This window comes from Labeo rohita, chromosome 20 (genome assembly GCF_022985175.1).
Source record: "Labeo rohita strain BAU-BD-2019 chromosome 20, IGBB_LRoh.1.0, whole genome shotgun sequence".
Taxonomy (NCBI): domain Eukaryota; kingdom Metazoa; phylum Chordata; class Actinopteri; order Cypriniformes; family Cyprinidae; genus Labeo; species Labeo rohita.
The window spans coordinates 4472042-4495514 of record NC_066888.1 but is presented as its reverse complement, the minus strand read 5'-3'; the positions used below and the strand labels follow the sequence as shown (position 1 = coordinate 4495514).

The following is a 23473-nucleotide window of genomic DNA, read 5'->3' as shown; positions in this document are numbered from 1 at the left end:
AAAGTATTTTAAATAGTAAAAAACATTTCACAATAGTGAAAATGTGTAGTGTATTTCCATTTGTGTTAATTCATAATGTTGATAACTTTATATTTTATTCTAAAAAGTGTGTGACATACACTGTTATAAACAATTTGAGTCAGCTTAAAAATTGTTAACCTGCTGCCTTAAAATTTTAAGTTCAGTCAACTCAAAAAAAGTTTATTCAACTTAACATTTCAAGTTGACTAAACTTATTTGAGTTGACTGAACTTAAAATTTTAAGCCAGCAGGTTAACAAATTATTTTAAGATGACTCAACAAATTTTGTTTTTTGAGTAGCTATATCTAAAACTTTAAGTATTATATCTTCTGCTACTGTTCAAAAGTTTGAGGACAGTATTTTTTTTTTAAGAAATTAAATTTTATTTTGCAAGGACAAACTAAATTAGTCAAAAGTGATGTTAAAGGCATCAAGGATGTTGTTCTGTGAACTATATGTTCATCATTTAAAAAAAAATAAAAAATAAAAATAAAAAAGAGGGCTGAAGAAAACCAAAAATACTGATCACATACAGTATATAGTACAAAAACACACAATATCGTCAGCAGTTGGGTTTCACTTAGCTTTAATGCATATTTAATCTTTACTTTTAGTGCCGTTTCTCCAAAATTCATCAGACAGAAACACAGTTTAATCACAATATTAACATTATTAGAAAGACACAATCCATAGTTACAAAAAAAACAAAATGTCCAAAAGTAAAAAGGACTGATTTCCACAGATTCTTCCAAAACCATTTCAAATCCACAAGATGATTTTATCTAATTATGTAAAAAGCTGCTTGTCAATGTAAACAAATACGGTTTCAGCTTTTTTACCTAATTTGCTGAACTGTGCAAGAATCGACCCAAACCCAGGGTGGATGAGTGCTATGGCTTACTTATGGCTTGTGTTCACAAATAATGTTTGATGATCAGTTCAAAATATGGGATAAAAATATACCTGAATTCCCATTCAAATCTACGCATTGTGGCACATTTTAGTTTTTTTTTTTTTTTTTCTAGAAAAAGTGCAGGATATAAATGTATCTAACCTTTGAAGTTCAGTTTTAGGCTGCAGTGTGAAAAATCAAAAAACACAGGAAACCAAAACTGACACGGCATTAATTTCAAAACTTTAAAAGCTTAATTTTGTCTAATATTAATATCTGGATCAGCATGACTTAATCCTTAACTGATTAAGTCTGAAAAATGGATATAATGCTTTGGAAATAAAACATTACATGGACGTTAAACAAAGCGAACAGAGATTCAGCAGCTTCGTGCGACATGCCTCTGTATCGTCTGATCATTTCTAATAATAAAAATATTTCACTATATTAATTATTGAAAGACAGGGTGAAATATCCAAACAACACAGTATGCTTCATTATGTATTATTTTGTAGCAGAACAGCTGCAGTTCACCAGAGGCATGTAAACACTTTTTTGGCAAATAAAATATCTCCATATTTGGCTCATATTTTTGTTAATCAATGGGAAGCTGACTGAAAAATAAAAATTAGCTATAATTGTACACACCTTCAGATGTAAATGAGTTTGTTTCTTCAACAGATGTGAAGAAATGTAGCATTACATCACTTGCTCACTAACAGATCCTCTGCAGTGAATGGGTGCCGTCAGAGTGAGAGTCCAAACAGCTGATAAAAACATCACAATAATTCACAAGTAATCCACTCCACTCCAGTCCATCAATTAATGTCTTGTGAAGTGAAAAGCTGTGCGTTTATAAGAAACAAATCCATCATTAGGGCGTTTTACCTATAGTAGGCGTCCACTAGAGAAAACAATAATATGGATGCAATGGTTTGAAGCTAAAAACATCTTAATGATAGATTTGTTTATTTGTTAATTGACAGACTAGAGTGTTGTGAATTACTTGTGATTTTTTTATTAGCTGTTTGGACTCTCATTCTGACGGCACCCATTCACTGTAAAGAATCCATTGGTGAGCAAGTGATATAATGCTGCATTTCTCCAAATCTGATGAAGAAACAAACTCATCTACATCTTCGATGGGATAAGGGTGAGTAAAAGCAAATTTTTATTTTTGAGTGAACTGTTCCTTTAACTACACATTTCCTTTATGAGACCAGATACTTACAAAAAGATATTTTTTTCTTTAGCTCTGAAGGAGTTAACACATTTTCAAGTGACCTATTTTTGTAACACGATCCCTAAAAACCTTGATCCGTGGCAAACACAACAGACGGCCATATCTAGAGAGCAAAAGAATATACCAGACAAGCCACGAAGAAAAGATAACAGTCCCAACACAAATCCAGTGAGAACAAACAGTAACAGTGTTTCGAATCAAAGCAAAGGCTCTTTAGTGCAGACATAGATAAAACACACGCAAACAGTTGTAACAGGATGTTCAAACGCAAAAAAATCAAAAGTGTCACTGTCTTCATATACTTGGCAACATCAGAGCAGTTTTTAAACTCGTCTGATAAAGACACGGAGAAGATCGAAGGCCGATCGCAGACACGGCAACCTGCTGTCAAGTTTGTCGAAGAGGGAAAGAGATAAAAAGAGTGCTTTTAGCTTAGCGTGGGCGTCCCAGATGGCAAACCCGTGACGTCCCTTTAAAGCTCGATGACAGGTAACCTTTGTAGTCTGCGAAGCCATGCCACCTTGCAAAATTTGGCATTATGTTAATGAAGGCAGTTTAGTTTGGTTTGGCCCTCCAGAGACTCCACGTGTGCGTATATGACTACAGTCGAGCGAGGATGGGCTTCTGGGTAGGAATGTTACCTCCTGTGTGACAGAGGAAAAGAAAAGTAAACAAGCGTAGCTGTAAAATAGAACGGAGACGCAGGAGGTCATGGCAGTACGCCACAGCGAGACATAAACTGGGTCATAGTGGAAAATGAGGCAAACAAACGAATTATGCGAGAGGAAACTTTTAAAACTTTACTTCTTATTAAAGTAGTGAAGCACTTCTTAATTAGTGAGTTTTAAAAGAAAGCAATAAAACCTAGGCCAAAAAATCTGCAGAATAACTATAGTTCAATGTTTGTTTATATATGTTTATATATATATATATATATATATGAAGAGTTTGGTTCCAAAACACGATAAATGCCATTTTTTACAAAATTGAGTTCCTGCCAAAATCAGTATTGTATTTGGTCGGTATTGAAAAGGCAGTTTTTAATTTTACGCAAAATGCGATATCCGCCGTGTTATTCTGCCATGTCTTCTCCCTTTTTTTTTAAAACCGTGACAAACGTCTCCCTTCTCTGCAAAATGCGATACATCCTCTCAGCCAATCACAGCGCAGCATTTCATGCACTGTAAACAGTAAAGACGGTGCTTTGAATACACCCAGCATCCTACTTTTTAATGTTGAGTAATGTATCACAGACATATCTGACGAATACTTTCATAAACAAAGTGTAGAGAGAGTGTAAATAAGATTCACTGTGTAGTGTAGACAGTTTCGTTGATTATAATTTTGTGAGACCACGATGAACTAAGATGAGTGACAGCTTTTAATGATTGAAGGAAGTTTGTAAATGAGATATTGATTTAATACAACAGTTAAATAAACAAGATGTTAATATTAAGTGACTTACATTGTCTGACTAAAACACTATTGCCTGATTTTGCTCTATTTCTTCATCAAAAATAGTTTGAAACAAGTCACAACTGAGCCGCTGCGCATCTTCATTCAAACACAGCGGTGTTTTGTTTACGAATGAACGTGTGTTTTCTAGTGAGTCAATAAATCAATTACCCATTTATAAAAAGAGTCACTTGCTTCATTCCTGAATGAATCAGCCGTTCGAACGAATCAAATGAATGATATGATTCTGAAATTAAATCAGTGACTTGCCGCCACCTACTGGCAGTATTACTTTCATTTTTATCTTTTTTTAGTTATTAAAATCATTTAATAGTTCTATGCTCAAAATGTTATATTTAAAACATTAATCTCAACAAGAGTTTATGAATTTGATTGCACTTATGCCATCTCTGAGCCTCATTAAACATATGAAAACACACCTAAAAGCCACTTTTGTTCTTCTGTGCCACCTCTTTACAAATGAGTTATATTAATACTGATTTCATTTGATTGTGAACTTATTCTTATTGTTGTTTTAATTAGAAATTGTATAAATATAAGCTTATATATATATTTTAAAAATGGACATAAAAGACAATACTTTTAATAAAGTTTTTTTAAAAAAATGCCATTACAAAGGTAAAAACAAAATTTCACTTTAATTCACTTTAAGGAGTCAAAAATCACCTCATAATAGGAAGGCTAATTTTTGATCAGATTTTTTGATTATTGATTAGAAGGTGCTCCTGAAAAGAAAAGTAAGCATAGACCCCTAATGGATTTTTTGCATTTTGGGAAAAAATAATCAGTGTTTATAACAAATCTTTGAAAATCAAAATCTGAATTTGAAATTTTAATGTTATTATAACCTAAAGATGCTATGTGAAAGTTTGAAACAGAAAATAGTGTTTTTTCTTGACACTTTCTTGGTAAAGAAAACACATTTTTACTCAAATTAACCTAAATGGATTTATAGCGTTTTGGAACCAAACTCTTCATATATATATATATATATAAATTTTATGTTTCTTGCTGACTGTTTTAAATCATTTATTAAATCATCATTTATTTCTGAACACATATTAGAAGTAATCCAAACTACAGGCTACTGCAGTTATGAAAACACCAGTACATTAGAATTTTAATATAAATTCACATTCATAAGTATAAATTGGGAGTCTTTTGCATGTCATTTTAGTTACATACGTTTTACTTCTACCAATCTAATGCTCTATAATGCTCCTTGCTCCAGCAAAATTATGCCTTTGCAAAAAAATTCAGTAATTAAAATGTCTTAGTATCATTTATAAACTATTACAGTATTACTATTTGTATTTTTTCAGCTTTAATTTTAATTTGTTTAGTAATTTTTTGTATTTTTATCTGCTTTTGTATTTTTTTTTCTACTTCTATTTAGCCTTAGTAATTTTTTTTATTTTTAAGTTTCAGTTTTAGTAATTTCAATACTTTAACTTAAACCTTTTCAGTTAGGCAACAGTTCTCATTTTTAAGTTTTTTATCCAATATTTATATTTCATTTCATTTCAGTTGACAAAAAATATTTTTATTTGTTTTACTTGACAATAACAACATTGGTGACACAAAAGGTACTCCATGATAAATATTTCAAACATTACTATGCCTCATCTGTGCACAGAAACAGCTTGAAATGCTATATAACTGTTTTTCATTTTTAATACTTTACAGACCAATAAAATAAAAATGTAAAATAAATAAATAATTTGGGAAGAAAGAGAAAAATCATTTGACTTTCCATTAATTTATCTCACTAGTTGCTGACCACACTGCATTTTGGGATACAGTTTTGTACACAGTGTAGTCTGTTGTATACTTCTTATTGCCAAAGTACTGTACATGATCCAAGTATCCCATGCTAACTGTCAAATAAACTTAGGATGGACAATAAACATATTATATACTGCAGAAATAATTAGACAAGCACGTATCACCAGACTCGGTCCTGGAGGGCAGGTGTCTTGCAGAGTTTAGCTCCAACCCACATTAAACACACCTGAAGCAGCTAATCAAGTTCTTACTAGGTATACTTGAAACTTCCAGGCAGGTGTGTTGAGGTAAGTTGGAGTTGAACTCTGCAGGACACCGGCCCTCCAGGACCAAGTTTGGTGACCCCTGGACTAGCATGTTATATTGCTATTTCAAACATTGCCATACTTGAACACCAGCTATTTTGATAAGATAAGATATGACATTACTCTTACCCAGCGTATCCTCCAATGAGTTCACTGCAATCTTGTTTACCTTCAGCGTCACCTGATCTCCTCTGTTAGAGAGAGTTCACGTCAGTTAAACAACCATAACACTTCAAAAGCCCATAACATGTCTAATGAAATACAGACTATTTGTAGATGGACTTACACTTTGACTTTCCTCACAGCTTTGAGCCTCAGAAGGGCTGCCAGAGCGTTCTTCTGCAGGTCTGAAGATAAAGCTTCATAACACTTCAGACGGCCTGATGACATGATCACAAACACACAGAGACAACAGAAGATTGAAATTTCAAACCAAAGTAAAATGTGCTTTTTGTAGTTTGAAACGCCTCTAGCAGATCTAATCGCAAGCGGACACAGTCCAGGACGTGCATAATCAGATCAGTTGAGACAGATGTCAATACCAGGTGTAAACAGGAGCTGGTGTGTAAACAGTTTGAACTTCCACACAAACCACTGTCATCCTGTGTTACCTGCTAAGATGAGTTTCAGTGCGAAATTCCTCACAGCAAGAATAAACTCCTTCTCTGTCAGGTTCTCATTAGTCTCCTCACACAGGTAGCGGCACACCACCTGCACGAAGATGCACACTACACTTAACATGACTTTTATTAGCACCTATTACACCTAAGAATGTGTCCTATGTGAAAACCAATTAAGAATTAAAAAGGTTTATACAAGACCTAGTTAAAGATGCAGTAAGCCATTTCTGTTGAAACTGAAACCAACAACTAATTTTCTAGTCAGACCACTTAAACAGAGACCAAGTCAAAAGCTGTTTGAAACTATTTTCGTTGGGGAAATAGAGCAAAAACTCTTAAACTGCGTTTAACTTTACATATCTAAACTGTAAGGCACTGAACTGAATTTCTTGTTTACTGATCATTTGCATAAAATCAATATCACATTTGCAAACATGCTTATACTTTTGAAAATAGCTCTCTTGCCTGATATTGCTTAATTATATCAAATGTTATGATGTTAAAAAAAAAATTTAAAAAATCAAGATACAAGTATTTTTACGCAACAATATCTTAAATTTTGTAATCCCCTGTTAATTTCTGACCACGCACAACAGTAATAAAAAGAGATCAAATTACAAACAAGTTATTGATTGCATTTGAAGCAGGATGTTTTTGCATCCAATCACAGTGAAGATTTTAACAAATAAATCAGACAATGCACAATTGAGTTTTTTTAGTCTGAGGTTATGACAAGACAGAGTACAAATGTAGTCAATATGATGACAAGGACAAGAACTTAAAAAAAAAAAAAAATTACCAGGGTTCAAGCACTTTAAGGCATTTACGCACATATGAAAAAAGACATTAAATAATATTTAGCAAGCCTGTAACTAAATCAATGATTTCAAAAAGCATTTTTAGCAATCCAGGTAATTTGGCATAGAAATATGATGTTTTTTTTTTGTTTGTTTTTTTTTAGTTTTGTTATAGCGCCAGCTGTGGTCTGATCTCCCTAGAACTTTGCATGCTTGTTTAGAATCCCCTGTCACATGTGCTCACCAGGTTTTGTGAAGTTTTGTGTTTTTATTTAGGCTTTATAGGCTTTTTGGTATATTTGGACAGGCCCCTTTTCTAAACGACCCCATTACAGCTTCCCAAAGGGTACATTTCAACATTTTTTGGATTATTATTGACCTAGAGAGTCTGTACTCTGAGAATTGTACTGCAGTGCTTTTTTAAGATTGAGTGAAAAACCCAAAAGTAGGTTTTTCACATCTTCAAGCATTTAACTAATGGTTTGATTGACAGCAGTGGCAAAGTTCTAGAGGCAAAGAGGTTTGGAATGATGTGGTCTATTATACTATATGAATATTGTGTGTATGTGTAAAAAACCGTGCAATATACAATCATTTACCAAGTGGCCGATTTCTTTTAAATTTCTCACAGACCTTTAGGGCCATACGTCAAAAAGTCCCACCAAGTTTCGTCCCAATCGACCTCTGTTAACCTTATCTAATAAGTGCTTACAGTTCATCGGCCAATGGTGGCCATGTTTATTTGAGATATGCAAATGTCTTTATAAATGCTTTTGGCAGTTTGGACCAAGACCGTGGGTACCGGTTTTCAAGTTTATAGGACAAACGGTTGCATAGTTATGGCTGTTTTTATGTTTTTTCTCTCTTATAGTGCCACCAAGCGGCCAAGCTCCACAACTTTTTTAATGTGACCTCAGATTCAGCTTACATACGTGTTGTGAGTTTGGTAAAGATATCTCATTCCGTTCAAAAGTTATACCCTTTTTAGTAAAGGCAGCCCTGCCCCTTTCAAACATTTTGGTGACTCTTTGCGGGGTCGAAAGTTCAACTTTTGTTTGATAATTATTAATTTTCACTCTCCAGAGAATCTTTCTGCACTGGCTTGGTTCTGATTGGGTGAAAAACATAGGATAATTTCATTAAAGTAGGTTTTCGAAAAATGCAAAATACCCGAAAATTCTGTGATGGATGAATCCGGTTTGATTGACAGCAGTGGTTCTAGAGGCAAAATTGTTGTGAATACGTTGATACGCTGCCCCATTAGAATGCTTTGGCGCCCTTTTGCGACAGGGATTCGAAGGTTCAACTTTTTTACATTCACTTTTTTTACATTCACTCTCCAGAGAATCTTGCTGCACTGGTTTGGTTCAGCTTGGGCGAAAAACCTAGAACTAGTTTGCAAAAATAGGTTTTTCGAAACATACTTAATACCCAAAAAATTTGCCAGGGTGACGGACGAATCCAAGGCATGCGTTTCTCTGGCGTGAGTCAAGAATTTCATTGACATAAGACACTTTAGTCTGCGATGAACAGTTAAAGGGGTCATCCGATTCTAAGTTCACTTTTACATGTTGTTTGAACATTAATGTGTGTTGGCAGTGTATGTACAAATCTACCCTATAATGATAAAAATCCATGCAGTGGTTTTTAATTAATCTGTAAAAATGATATTCCCTTTTTCAAATCGAGCCATTCTCAGATGCCTGTCATTGTGGCGTCACACGATAGTTGATTGACATGAGCGTCTTACCTCAGATCAGCTGTCAGAGTCCTCTTTGTTTCGATGTCGAAGCAGGGATGTAAGTTAGACAAGAATATCTCAGATTGAGCGATTGAGCCTTTGTGTTGCTGGATGTAATAATGAACATAGTGGTCGTCATTTACTCCCGACATCTGAGCCGCTGAAGATGCAGTAGATTACGTTTGTTTGTGAAGGGAATAGGCCTCCCGATCTACATATATCCGTCTATGTTCGCGCAAATCATTCATGATCCATCTTCACTTACAGCAGAAGTAAGTATAAGGTTTTTTTATGAATCTTTGCGATTGCCTTTCCTAATAATGTTCTAGTTAGCAAGTTCAGCGGCTAAACACGGCTAAATGTGGCTAAAGTAAACAGGCGCGTCTCTCCACAGAGAGAAGAGAGGGGCGGGGTGAGAAAAGCTCAGATGACTCCTTTAAAGAGTTATGAGCAATATCTTATTTTAGATCTCTGCAGTGCCCCCGTCAGGCCAATTGGGCTGAGCCTTGGTCACGTTGTAGACGGTGTGAGTGCTACCATCCCTCAAAGTTTCAAGTCTCTTACAGTTTGGTCTGCCCAATCAGTTTTACATGCAGATTGATCCTTTGCCACTCTAACAATTACAATAGGGTTTCAGCACTATGTGCTTGAACCCCTAATAATAATAATAATGACCCCAAACTTTTGAGTGGCAGTGAACATTTGCACACTGTGTATAAGGTGTCACCTGGTATCCCTGCAGGAAGGGGTCCAGAACCGAACACAGGAAAGTGAGGGTGCTTTGACCGCTTGCTGACATCACAATTTCATGCTCCAATACCTGCAACACTCCACGCTTCATGAGCAAATAACATGCTTCTTCAAAGTCCTACAAAAACACACACACACAACAACGTGTCATGAAAAGACATTTGATTACAGACTAGAGGTGAGATTCTTCTGGTTTTCAAATGATTTTTAGCAACACATTTTGAATGTGGTCTAACCTGAACCGAGTCCCCAGGGCAAAGAATGAATTCATTGGAGAACATGTTCCTCAGAAAGTTGAAACAATTGTAGATGTCATCTAGAAAACAAGTGACTTTGTGATTGGTAAAACATACTAATCCAGAGTTAAACATAACATTTATAAAACATATTTCTTTCACACCTTTTCTATTGGAGCTTGCGCTTTGCATGGCCACCGCTAACAGAGCAGGTCTCAGAAACACGTGTAGGATCTGGTTCCTATAGGAGGCGCAAGAGAGCACAATGACCGCTCGGTGAAACACGGCTTCTTCTGGTGTCGCCTCGACCTGCGGTGCATCCGTGACGCTAAGCTGAACGTGGCCTGCAGAAACACTCAACAGGTGTCTGTGCAGAGCTAAACTACAGCTGATGACTTCACTGCAGGCCTCATGATCTACAGAGAAAGAGAGAGATCATATTATTGGGGATTGTTCAAATTAAGGTCAAGTAAGCTTAGATTGAGCTATTGGATTTCTCTGCAATGAATTATTCATTGAGCGTCTTTCCTTTATCTAAGCAGATTCTGCATATCCTGGAGATATGCATGATCATTTTTGCCATGCTGAGAAAATTTGAGGAACAAGATATGTGATAATAGGATACAATTTCACACGTCTCTTGCTGCTAAGCTTTCAAATTTAGAGATCTTTACTGACACATACAAATACTTTACCTGTATGTTATTTAATTTGGTATGAATTTTATATAGGACTTCTGATTAACACTTCTGATTTTATACTGTTGTCAACTGTTAATTCATGTTTAATTATGATACAATAACTAATGTTCATTTATATAGCTTCTAACGCTATAAATGTATTAGTGTATGAAGAAATTAGCATGAATTAAGATTGATAATAGTATAAAGGTACACTGATGTTTTAAAGTTGGGGGTCAGTAAGATTTAAATTTTTAGAAATGACATATTCAGCATGTAATAACAGCTTACAAAATAGCATACATTTATATTTCAATAAATGCTGTTCTTTTGAACTTTAATAATCAAATATTAAATGTAGCAGGGTTTTCACAATATTAAGCAGCACAACTGTTTTCAGCATCGATAATCATAAAAAAAAATGTTTCTTATGCATCAAATCAGCATATTTAGAATGATTTCTGAAGGATCATGTGACACTGAATGCTGGAGTAATGATGCTGAAAATTTAGCTCTGTCACCACAGGAATAAATTACATTTTAAAATATATTCAAACAAAAATCAGTTATTTTAAATTGCAATAATAATTCACAACATTACTGTTTTTACTGTATTCCTAAATTTTAAAGCATATAGTGCATGACAGCTAACTGGATAAACTAATGTTAGTTACCAAAAAAAAAGTAAGAGCCGGGGAGTGAAAACTTTTTCAATTTTAAAGTTAAACTTATTTTGTGTTCTGGGAAACATGTAAGTATCTTTTATAGCTTCTGAAGGGCAGTACTAAATGAAAAAATATGATATTTAGGCAAAATAAGAAAAATATCATCAAAAAAAATCATGCTGTTTAAAAGTTTACACCCTGGCTCTTAATGCATCATATTTCCTTCTGGAGCATCAGTGAGTGTTTGAACCTTCTGTAATAGTTGCATATGAGTCCCTCAGTTGTCCTCAGTGTGAAAAGATGGATCTCAAAACCATACAGTCATTGTTGGAAAGGGTTCAAATACACAAAAATGCTGAAAGACCAAAGAATTTTGGGACCCTAAGGATTTTCTGAAGAACAGCAGACAGTTTAACTGTTCAGGACAAACAAGGGACTCATGAACAACTATCACTAAACAAAAAAAAAAACACAGCTGTGGATCATTAGGTAACAGCACAGTATTAAGAATCAAGTGTATGTAAACTTTTGAACAAGGTCATTTTTATAAATTCAACTATTATTTTCTCTTGTGGACTGTATGTAAACATCTTTTTAATGTGAAATATCGTATTCAGGTCAGTACTAAAAAAAATAATTTTATATTAACCCCTTTTATTTTGGTTAAATAATGTCTTTATAATGTAAAATTGGTAAAATGGGTAAAAAGATTTTGCAAGGTGTATGTGAACTTTTGACTTCAACTGTATATGTATGTATGTATGCACAAGAAATGTATGAACTGCTGAATTTATCTCACGAGCCTTCTGAGGTTAGTATTGCAGTGAGACATCATGATTAACATGAGAGAAGGCAAAATTTCCAAAAAGATTTATATGAGAACAGGCTATGTGTCACATAAAATTCTTTTTCAAATATGTGACACAGGACCACAAAACCAGTCATAAGTAGCACAGGTTTATTTGTAGCAAATGCTAAAAATACATTGTATGAGTCAAAATTATTGACTTTTCTTTTATGCCAAAAATCATTAGGATATTAAGTAAAGATCATGTTCCATTAATATATTTTGTAAATTTGATTTTCTCAATATTTAGATTTTTGTGCACCCTCAGATTCCAGATATTCAAATTATTGCATCTCGGCCAAATATTGTCTTATCCTAACAAACCATACATCAATGGAAAGCTTATTTATTAATCTCAATTGACCATTATGACTGGTTTTGTGGTCCAGGGTCACATTTGCCATGAATTTCACAAACGTGTGAAACCTTGTAATTAGCTTTTCCTAACAAACACTAGTTGCAGCAGCCTGTGCTTCACAAACCAGGCTTTGTTTCCTGGTAGACTGATTTAAACCTGTGCAGCCTGACGTGCAGACATTTTTACAGATTGTACTGCTGATTTGAGTGGTCAGTTTGAGGTTGAGACTGTGTGATCTCTTACCTGGCCAGTCTAAGAATGCTCCAAATGCCAATGCCAGGTGTCTAAGCCAGTCTGTCTGCTCTGTGAGAGAGGAGAGGTCAAGGCCATCAGGGTTCTGTAGCAGCAGTGTGGCAATGAGAACCCAGGGCTTCAGAACCATGTTCTCCTCCTGGATGCGCACCAGACGGAACGCAACGTCATTCAGAAACTCATGAGTGTCTATTCTGGGTTTCTGAGGAATGTACCTGATAAAAATAACAATGAAGTCAGTACAGTTGTACAGTTTACAGTAAAGTTTGTACAGACTGCAGTCTGCTTCAATTAAACATACAGTATCTGACAGCAGAAAATAAAAGTAAAAAAAATCACCAATAAATATTAATCTACTATAGATTAGCATAACCATGAATGTAAATATATAAATTAGGGCTGTCAGTTGATAAAATTTATTCGATAAATGTCTTTGATTTGTTCAATCCAATTTTTTTTTGCCCCAGTATCTTGAATTTTAGGCCATAACTGCATAGAATTGTCAACAGTCAACTCTATGAATTACTGTATAAGATGACATACAGGTCTGGGGGCGGAACCAGCGCGTTAACTGCTTTAAAACTGTTATTTTTTCATAATTAATTAATTAAGTTAACATGTTACACTGACATCCCTAATATAACTATAAACACAATACCTCCTAAAAGTTATTTCAAATATTTTTGAAAGGTTATGCTCACCAAGGCTGAATTTATTATTAAAAATACAGTAAAACAAAAATTTAGATTTATTCCTGTGATGCAAAACTGAATTTTCAGCATCATTACACTAGTCTTTAGTGTCACACAATCCTTCAGAAATCATTATAATATGCTGGTTTGCTGTTCAAGAAACATTTCTTATTATTATAAATATTAAAAACTGTTGTGCTGCCTAATAATCATTATATGTTGTTTTTAGGGTCCTTCGATTATTAGAAAGTTTAAAGGAAAAACATTTATTTAAAACAGAAATCTTTTGTAACACTATCAATTAATAAATAAACATTACAAAGATGAGAAAACTTGGTGTAAGTGTGTTCCTAGTATGCTGCTAGGTGAGGGGATCCAAAGGAATGCATTGTTTAGATTTCAAAAGCTTGTTGCAGCAAAAAGTCACGCTTCGTGTGAATAATGTAGGCCTTTAGAGCAAAACTTTCTGAGTGTGGCTGATTGCATCTGTCATACCGGGGCAGCAGGTTGTACTGAGCACGGTTTATTTTTCCCTCTGCCAGACTGCGAACAGATACAGGATGACCAAAGTATACATGCATACTGCCATAGTCCTCGCTCAAGACCCGCCGGGCCTTCAACAGACCCTGAGAGAAAGAAACAGAGTTGAAAAATGAACAATAATAAAAATAGAACAATTAACTCTCTTTGGTCAGTCTGTCCTGTGGTCTGGTGAAAAACAATATCTATGCATAAATTAACAAATATGAAAAAGTGAGGTTTTGTGAGGTTTTATGCGTGAAATGAAAAAAAGCCTGTTTATCCTGCTATCTTGTTGTGTATATATTAGGGCTGGGCGATAATTCGATAACGATAATTATCGCGATATAATTTTCCTCGATAAAACGATATAAAGAGTTTGATAAATGTTTGATATAATTTTTATGTGCCAAAAGCGGAACGAAACAGCGCAACACATGGTCCGTTTATCTGCTCGGAACAAAGTTTAAACTGCAGCGCTGCTCAAGCTCACTGGAAAAGATGGATTTATTTTTTTTTTCAATGCAGATGCACCTGAAAAACTGAGCATGTCGCACCACATGTGCGCCATGACTGTGCCGCTTCGATTATGACCGCGGCTGCCACATTTGAACGAACTTGAGCACGCAAAAGACGCGATATATGAACGGCTCCGCCATGCGAGCATTAAACAGCACTGTGAGATTCAGTGTGAAACACTTGAATTCAGCGATGAACACAAATGACTCTGTGATTCAAACTAGTTTAAAGCTGTGTGCAACAAAACAGTCAGAAGGCTTTTCAATCTCAACATCGCCATCATTTACCATGGATTTACTGTAGTAACACTCACTGCAGTATGGTATTGTGGCAGCAATGTGGGAAATTCACATTGAATTTTATTACAGGAGTAATGGTATATAATCATAGTATCTATGTATTTGTGATTAAGCTATAGCATGTGTGCATTTATACTGAATGTTTTTAGACTACCAGTTTTCATACAAACAGGCTACCTATAAAACCATGTAGTTATATTTTTACTATGGTATTGAGGTACCATTATGTGTGGTTTTAACTGTGTTTATCATGATTTAAAATGTATGCTTGCTACTATGGGAGACCAATGCTTAATTTAAAAAAAAAAATGGGTCAGAATAAATTTAACCATATAAAACTGAGGTTGCTACAATTTTTTACAGATGTTACTGATTGATAATGAACAAAAACTGACCTCTGCATCCTCAAGCTACTATCAAATGTGTTTTTTTTAAAAGAATTATATTATTATTTTTTTATTATTATTATTATTATTATTATCATCATCATCATCATTATCATTATCAGAAAACCCAAACCTGTTTCTTGATTTGAAACAGTATAACTCATTAGAACATGCAGAAATTAATTTTTTTATTTAGATATTTTGTTAAGGAAAATTAATGGTCTGGTTTCTACAGCTTTCACTTTGGAGCAAAAATCTGACTCTAAACTTGAAAGAAATAAAGATTTGACATTTATCGTGATAATTATCGATATTGACTGATATGAAAAGAATTACTGTGATCATTTTTTTCGCCCAGCCCTAGTATATATGTATATTTTGTTGTGATATATCTGCTTAAAATTGTGATGGAATGCATATTAGTAGGCCATGCGTACTGAGGTTGATTCTTTGGGCTTCGGGACGCCGAGCAGCTCACGGGCGTACAGAGTCTCTTCCAGAATTCTCTCATAGCTGATGCTGACAGGAACCAGGTTCACATCAAATAGCTCTCCTTTAAAAAACGGCTCCATCACAATATTCAACAACCCTGAGGGAGAGAAAGAAAGAGAGTGGGAGATGAAGCTGACACAAAACGAACTGTGTTCAAAGAGGCGGACCGTTTTGTTTCTCTCATTCATCTAAATTTGCTTTTGCTCGGGCTGATTGATGAGCTGCCACCGTCGGGCTTTCCAGGTTTCAAGCTGTCGTTTTGAACCTCGGTGCCATAAATTAGTCAGGGGCTCTATATCATTCTGGGACTATGATTCAATTGTGAAAATCCTGTGAAATTTCATTTAGCTGGCATCTCACTTCCTGTGTGCAAGCAATGCTGACCAAAAAAATGTTTCCTGTCACCTTGAATTTATTTGTGCAGCAATAAAAAAGGCTGAAAAGTGGGGAAAAGCCTTGACGCTGCACAATACATGCAGAAGTCAGCAAAGAGCTTTTATCAAAATTAAACACAAAAAATTCAGAGCAGCACAGACAGTCTGTTTCTGAAATTGTATAAAAAGTGTTACAAACGTATAGTCAGTCTACACATACCCGTCTTTGGTGTGAGAGATTTGCACGTCCTGCTTCTAGTTCCTTCCAAGAAGAACTCAATGGGGGCATATCCATTCTGAATAAACAACATAAAACAGCTTAATCATTTTTCAGCAATGTATATTTCTAACCATCAAAAATGGAAGCATGTACAATAATCAGTCATTTAGCAGTTGATTTTGTGCAGAGGTGTTGAGTGCGCTGTGTATACATGATGATTACTGTTGTTCTAGACTAAATGTGAGCATATCTCACTCGCACAAAAACAGTTTAGTATAGATAGATAAAGTATAAATTTAAAAAGCAACGCAAAAGTAACATAATGCATTGTTCTCCATAAAAAGTAATTAAGTAACACAATTATTTACTTTTTTGGGAGCAACTTAATATTGTAATGCATTAAAGTAAAAAATTACTTTTTTTTTTAGCTTTTTTTATATTAAAAAAAGAAACAAGCCTAGTACAGATTTAAGAAGTAACGCAAAAGTAACGTAACACATCGCTCTCCATAAAACGTAACTAATAATGCAATTAGTTACTTTTTTAGAAATTAACTTAATAATGTAATGCATTACTTAAATAAATAATAGTATTAAAAAATGTTGCTTTTTTATATTAAAAACAAAGAAGCAAGCCCAGTATAGATTTAAGAAGTATCGCAAAAGTAACGTAACACATTGCTCTCCATAAAATGTAACTAATAATGCAATTATTTACTTTTTTAGAAATTAACTTGATAATGTAATGCATTACTTTAAAAAAAATTACTTATATTTTTTATATTAAAAACAAAGAAACAAGCATAGTATAGATTTAAGAAGTAATGCAAAAGTAACGTAAGGCGTTGCTCTTCATAAAACGTATCTAATAATGCAGTTAGTTACTTTTTTTAAAAATTAACTTAATATTGTTGTGCATTAATTTAAAAAAAATACTTTTTTTTTAGCTTTTTTTTTTTATATTAAAAACAAAGACACAAGCCCAGTATGGACATAAGAAGTAACGCAAAAGTAACGTAACACATAGCTCTCCATAAAATGTAACTCATAATGCAATTAGTTATTTTTTTATGGATCAACTTAATATTGTAATGCATTACTTAAAAAAATTGTATTAAAAAATGTAGCTTTTTTATATTAAAAACAAAGAAGCAAGCCCAGTATAGATTTAAGAAGTAACGCAAAAGTAACATAACACATTGCTCTCTATAAAACGTAACTAATAATGCAATTAGTTACTTTTTTAGAAATTAACTTAATATTGTAATGCATTACTTTAAAAAAAATACTTATAAAAAAATTATATTAAAAACAAAGACGCAAGCCCAAGTATAGATTTAAAAAGTAATGCAAAAGTAACTTAACACATTGTTCTCCATAAAAAATAATATTAAAAAATGTAGCTTTTTTTATATTAAAAACAAAGAAGCTAGCCCAGTATAGATTTAAGAAGTGACGTAACATAACGCTCTCCATAAAGAAGTAACTAATAATGTAATTAGTTACTTTTTAGGGATTAACTTAATATTGTAATACATTACTTTAAAAAAAAGACTTTAAAAAAATTAGCTTTTTTATATTAAAAACAAAGAAGCAAGCCCATACTAGATTTAAAAAGTAACGCAAAAGTAACGTAACACATTGCTCTCCACAAAAAGTAACGCAATTAGTTACTTTTTTAGGGAGTAACTTAATATTGTAATGCATTACTTTTAAACGTAACTTTCCCCAACACTGGTCATAAACAAGGGCCCATGCAACTTCAAAACTACAAAAGATGTTTAGCAATGCTTATAAGTGGTGTGAAATCTGTAAATCCACTGCAATATGAAGCCTGTATTTTATCTTATATACACAGTTTCCCAATTTGATCTTTTGATTAGTTGTTTGGATGAAGCGTCTTACCCTCAGCATGGTTTTCACATACTCAGAGAACACAGCCCAGTAAAGTTTATCACCTCCAAACGACCGACGGATGAAAAAAGCCCCTGACATACGCAGCATCTCACCAATAAACTTCATGCTCATAAAATCTGCAGAAAACATCATGGCATTAGTAAATAGCACAGTATATATAATGAATATAATATGAAATTCAAAACTTATGTATATGAAGTTTAGAATCTACCATAGAGTGTTTGCATTAAGATTCTGAATATAATACAGAAAGATTATCAATTGTTTAGACGCTCCAGTTGGCACTTTTCTACATCAAACCACTCAGACACAGTCTAGACAAGGTCAACCCTCATAAACACCCTGATAGACCAAACAACTCCGAGAGAACCAAAGAAAGGCTATTGAATAGGTTACAAAATCCACTCAAGCATTAAAGGAGTGTGGACTATATACTTTTGGAAACTGTGTCTACTCGAGTTATATAATAGCTACGCTCAATATAGTTTTCAGGCTGGTACAATGCAGCAGTGTGACCTTAAATAACTTCTGTCCACACTCACCCATTCCAGCTGCAATCACAGGCAGGGGAAGGTCGTACATGTAGAGTAAGTATGACATCATCAGGAAGTCCATATAACTGCGGTGACTGGGCAGGAGAACCACCGGGTGTTCCTGTACAGCCTGCTGGAGCTGAAAAGAGAAAACATCATCAGTGAAATCCATCATGACATCAAATTCTATTTACAGCCCATCTTTATTAAACCAAATGGCAGGACAATCTAAAACAGTGATTCGCAACCAGGGGGCCTCAGGATGACTTAAAAGTATAATTATATATGTATTAAAATAACCAAATTCTCCATTAAATAATAATGTTAATGTGAAATCAAATACTCTCCCCCCCCACAATAACTATTTGTTTGCATTGCACTGAAGAATACAGAGTTCTTGTAGCATCTAAAATCATGAAATTTCAGTGAATTGTGGTTAATTGATTTAATGTTTTGACACTCCCTATTTCCGTTATTTGAAAAAAAAAAAGTTTGATGATTACAGCAGAAATACAGGAAATACACTTGGTCAAATATTTGAAATCTATTTTTATGGTAATAAAAGTTAAAAATCAAAATATCAAATATATCAAAATATAATTAAAAAAAATAATAATACTGTGAAAAATTATTACAATTATATTTTTAAAATGTAATTTATTCCTGTAATGGCAAAGCTGAATTACTCCAGTCTTCAATGTCATATGATCCTTCAGAAATCATTAAAATATGCTGATTTGCTGCTCAAGAAACATTTCTGATTAATCTCAATGTTAAGAACAATTTTGGTGCTTATATACACTACCCATCAACAGTTTTTGAACAGTAAGAATTTTAAATTTTTTAATTAAAAAATAAGTATTAAAAAAAAGCCTGCATTTATTTGATCCAAATTACAGCAAAAACAGTACAACTTTTTATTTTTACTAACTTAAAATAACTGTTTTCTATTCGAATATATTTTAAAATATAATTTATTTTGTGATTTCAAAGCTGAATTTTTAGCATCATTACTCCAGTCACATGATCATTCAGAAATCACTGTAATTTTCTGATTTGCTGTTAAAATAATAATAATAATAATAATAATAATAATAAATAAAAAATATTATTATTATTCTGTTCAAAACAGCTGAGTAGTTTTTTTTTCAGGTTTCTTTGATGAATAGAAAGGTCAGAAGAACAGCATTTACCAGAAATAGAATTTCCGTAAGAATATTTTTAGAATATTTTTGTTAGAATAAAGAATATTATTTTGTAACACTGTAAATGTCTTTATCATCACTTTTGATCAATATCAATCATCAATCAGCAATTATTTATATATTGCTATAAATAATATGTTAAATAAATAATAAATAAATGTTTCTTGAATAGCAAATCAGCATATTAGAATGATTTCTGAAGAATCACGTAACACTGAAGACACTGAAGAGTAATGATGCCGAAGATTTTGCTTTGATCACAGGAATAAATTACATTTTAAAATATATATTTAAATAGAAAGCAGTTGTCGAATGTGCTAAGGGCGTCCCGAGTTCAAATCACGGACCTTTCCTGATCCCGCCCCTTCTCTCTCTCCCATTTCGCTTCCTGCCAGCTATGATCACAATAAAATCATAATAAAGGCAAAAAGGCCAAAAAATACATCTTAAAAAAAAAATTCACAATATTACTGTTTTTGCTGTACTTCGGATCAAACAAACGCAGGCATGGCGAGCAGAAGAGACTTCTTTAAAAAAACATTAAAAATCTTACTGTTAAAAAAACGCTGACTGGTAACGTAATATTTTTGTGGAAAAAGTTTGGCATAAGTAAGATTTAAAAAAAAAAAAAGTTGTTTTATTCACCAGGGACATATTAAATTCATCGAAGTAACAGTAATGAGTTTTATAATGTTATAAAATATTGCTACATCAAATAAAGGCTGTTCTTTTGGACTTTCTACTCAACAAAGATTCTAGAAAATGTATCATAGTTTCCACAAAAATATTAAGCAGCACAATAGTTGCATTAATAATTGAGCAAACAAACAGCAACTGAGCAGCAAATCAGCATTTTAGAAGAATATTGGAGTAATGTGAATACATGACATTACTTTAAATATATTCAAATTAAAAACAGTTAATAATATTTCATAATGTTACTGTTTTACTGTATTTGTAATAAAATAAATGCAGCCTTGAAGACCAAAACACCTTTTAAAAACATTTTAAAAAGACTTAATTATTCAATATTTTTAACAAGTAGAATATATAATGATAAATAAAATAAAGACATACTACTGACAGTGCCACATGGAATCTGAGCCGCCTCAATCCCTGTAATCTTATTCTACTTCAAGCAATAAGTCTGATGAATTAAATTAGGACACACATTTAGTAACATTAGACGACCCTAGTCAGCTCTCAGTGTAGATGCCAGGTGTTTTAGCAGGAATGTATTTTGGGGACAGTAAAGAGTCACTCACTCTCTGGATGCCCTCCTCATTGACACACACGCTGCGGAAGAGTCTCTTGAAGGCTTTGCTGAGCGTAAAGGCAAAGAAGCGAACGGTGCTGAGCTGCAGGCGGTGAGCCATCTCATCCAGAATCAGAGACGCTTCCTCCGCAACACACTCGGTGCTGTCTCCTGATTCTAATGAAACCTACACACACAAAACACATACACAAAGCTCAGTAGCCATTAAAACGCATGTGTATTGCTAGATACAGACCAAGAAATCATTTACTCAGGCAGTAACCTGCATGGACAATACTATGCCATCTGAATGTACAATTTCACCAAAATACATCACTAAAAGCAGGGTTTCTAAATAAAAGCATAGGCGAATGTTGGTGCTCTGTATGACTGCTGTACCTGTTTAATGACATACTGCAGGTGGTCAGACTGCAGAACAATGTTTTTCAGCATACTGGCTTTGCAGGGCACTAGTCCTTTGTAAAGTGTGGGAGTGTAGCATCTCAGTGCGTATCTCAGATCACTGGAACGTCGTCTTTCCTCCAGAATGTCTTCAAAATCATCCCGCTTCTTCAGCATCGGATGCCTAGGCTGTACAAAGACAGAAAACATGTTTTTCAAAATATGCCAAATGTGATCATTTATATGAAATGAAAGGACTTTTGCTTTTTTAAAATTGTAATGCAATACAATTACATAAAATAAATCGAAGAACAAAATGACAAGGACTGCTAGTGAGGCGTATTGGCACACATGCATAAAATGTTATAGATACATTCATATATGACAGAATTATGATCAACTTACAGAATTTAGTTTGCTTTGCTTTAAATTAATTCATATGTTTGTTTAAATTAACAAATACAAATTGTACATATGAATAACTTTCTGTAATATTATAAACATTCTATAAAATTATATATTGTTTAATTTTTGGTTTATTAAATGCTCATTTTTATAACTAATGCTAAATAAGACAACTTTGATTTGTGGTCACTACATATTTTCTATTAATTAATTTGTATTTTTAAAATAGCTGTGCTATTCTACAAAATAATGAGTAGGGTGTGCCCATTTATATATAAAAAATGTACAGAAAAAAAAATATTAAATGAATAGGAGACATACATTTAATTACTGCTGCCAAAGTTCATAGAAAGCTGTACATTAGTGGTGTTTTCTAGTGGTGTATGGCCACTAGATCATTTTGAAAACAAATGACATGTAAAATTGGTCTGAGAGATCATATTTTTTTTGGTTCATGATGAAACGCTCGTGTGCACTGGATATGAAATGTACTTAATGTTTCCTATTAGATTATTAGAGGAAGCTCTGTGAAAGATTCACTCTGCAAGTGTTGCAAGCATGTGCTACTTCTGACAGAAAGCATGCAAAAATGTTGTAACACTTACCGAATACAGTGCTCGAGAGGCCATTTCGATTCCGCACTTATCAAAGCATGAGTGTAATAAATCAGACGAGTTCTGGGTGAGAAAGTTTGATCAAGGTTGATCGTTCAGTCCAGTACTCATTCCTGTCAAAAGAAATACAACATGCAGATGGAATGACAAATGAGTATGAAACGGCTAATACCGAATGGGCGGGGCTTGGTGGTACGGCAGGTCAAAATAATTATTTTATTTATCATTAATATTATAATTTTAGATGTTCCGCGCTATTTGGTTAATGGTACTCATTAAATATCTGTCTCTGTGACAGCTCTGTAAATGACAACAAAAACGAATCAAGGGAGCGTTCCTAAATTTAGCCAATCAGAAACGCCTAATCCCTGTCAATCATTTTGTGAAGTCGAGTTTGCTGGTTTCAGATTGGTTGACACGTCTTTAGAAGGCGGGCTTTATGAGATTTAAAGTATGGTCACTGACTAAATCTGGATGAAGTTAGCAAAACGAATGAAACGGCTCATAATGCCTTTAAGTTCTCATATATTATTTAATTCAACGTTTTTAAGGTTTTCTGGTGCCATTATCCCTGAGCAAAAAGAACCGTCTCAGCATCCCGTTGATGGCGTGAACACGTGGTACCTCTTACTTTTCTCAGCGCTATGTGGATGGGCCAATCACTGATGTTTGTGATCACTGACTGATGTTCTCATGTAATCTCTTTATTAGCACATTCTGTGCATTTTTTTTATTTTTATGTCAGGCAGCACTCTTTAAAAGTAATATATTTAAAAACGTATAACTTTTACTTTACATCTAGTAAGACAATAACGCAGTGAGATATAATGAGGGTCAATGGAGGGTTGGAGCTCTGGGCGTCCATGCGCCGCTTAGAGGAAAACAAGCATTTTTACAATCACCACAGTTTCCTCCTCCTCCTGTCCTGTCTATCACATGGGCGGTGTGAACATTTAGATCATTCTACTTCCGG

General features: G+C 33.8%; 1 protein-coding gene across 1 annotated transcript; it reads right to left on the bottom strand.

Moving 5' to 3' along the window:
• Positions 1-1020: 1020 nt before the first annotated feature.
• On the bottom strand, positions 1021-22622 carry gnpat (glyceronephosphate O-acyltransferase). The gene is made up of 16 exons (XM_051138036.1): positions 22492-22622; positions 21479-21670; positions 21090-21266; positions 18629-18758; positions 18075-18202; positions 16171-16246; positions 15522-15673; positions 13857-13987; positions 12661-12884; positions 10032-10283; positions 9868-9947; positions 9609-9749; positions 6335-6434; positions 6010-6103; positions 5853-5914; positions 1021-2801 (listed from the first exon to the last, which is right to left on the bottom strand). The coding sequence occupies exons 1-16, from the start codon at positions 22513-22515 to the stop codon at positions 2758-2760; spliced, it is 2007 nt and encodes a 668-aa protein (XP_050993993.1). The 5' UTR covers positions 22516-22622; the 3' UTR covers positions 1021-2757.
• Between the last annotated feature and the right edge of the window lie 851 nt (positions 22623-23473).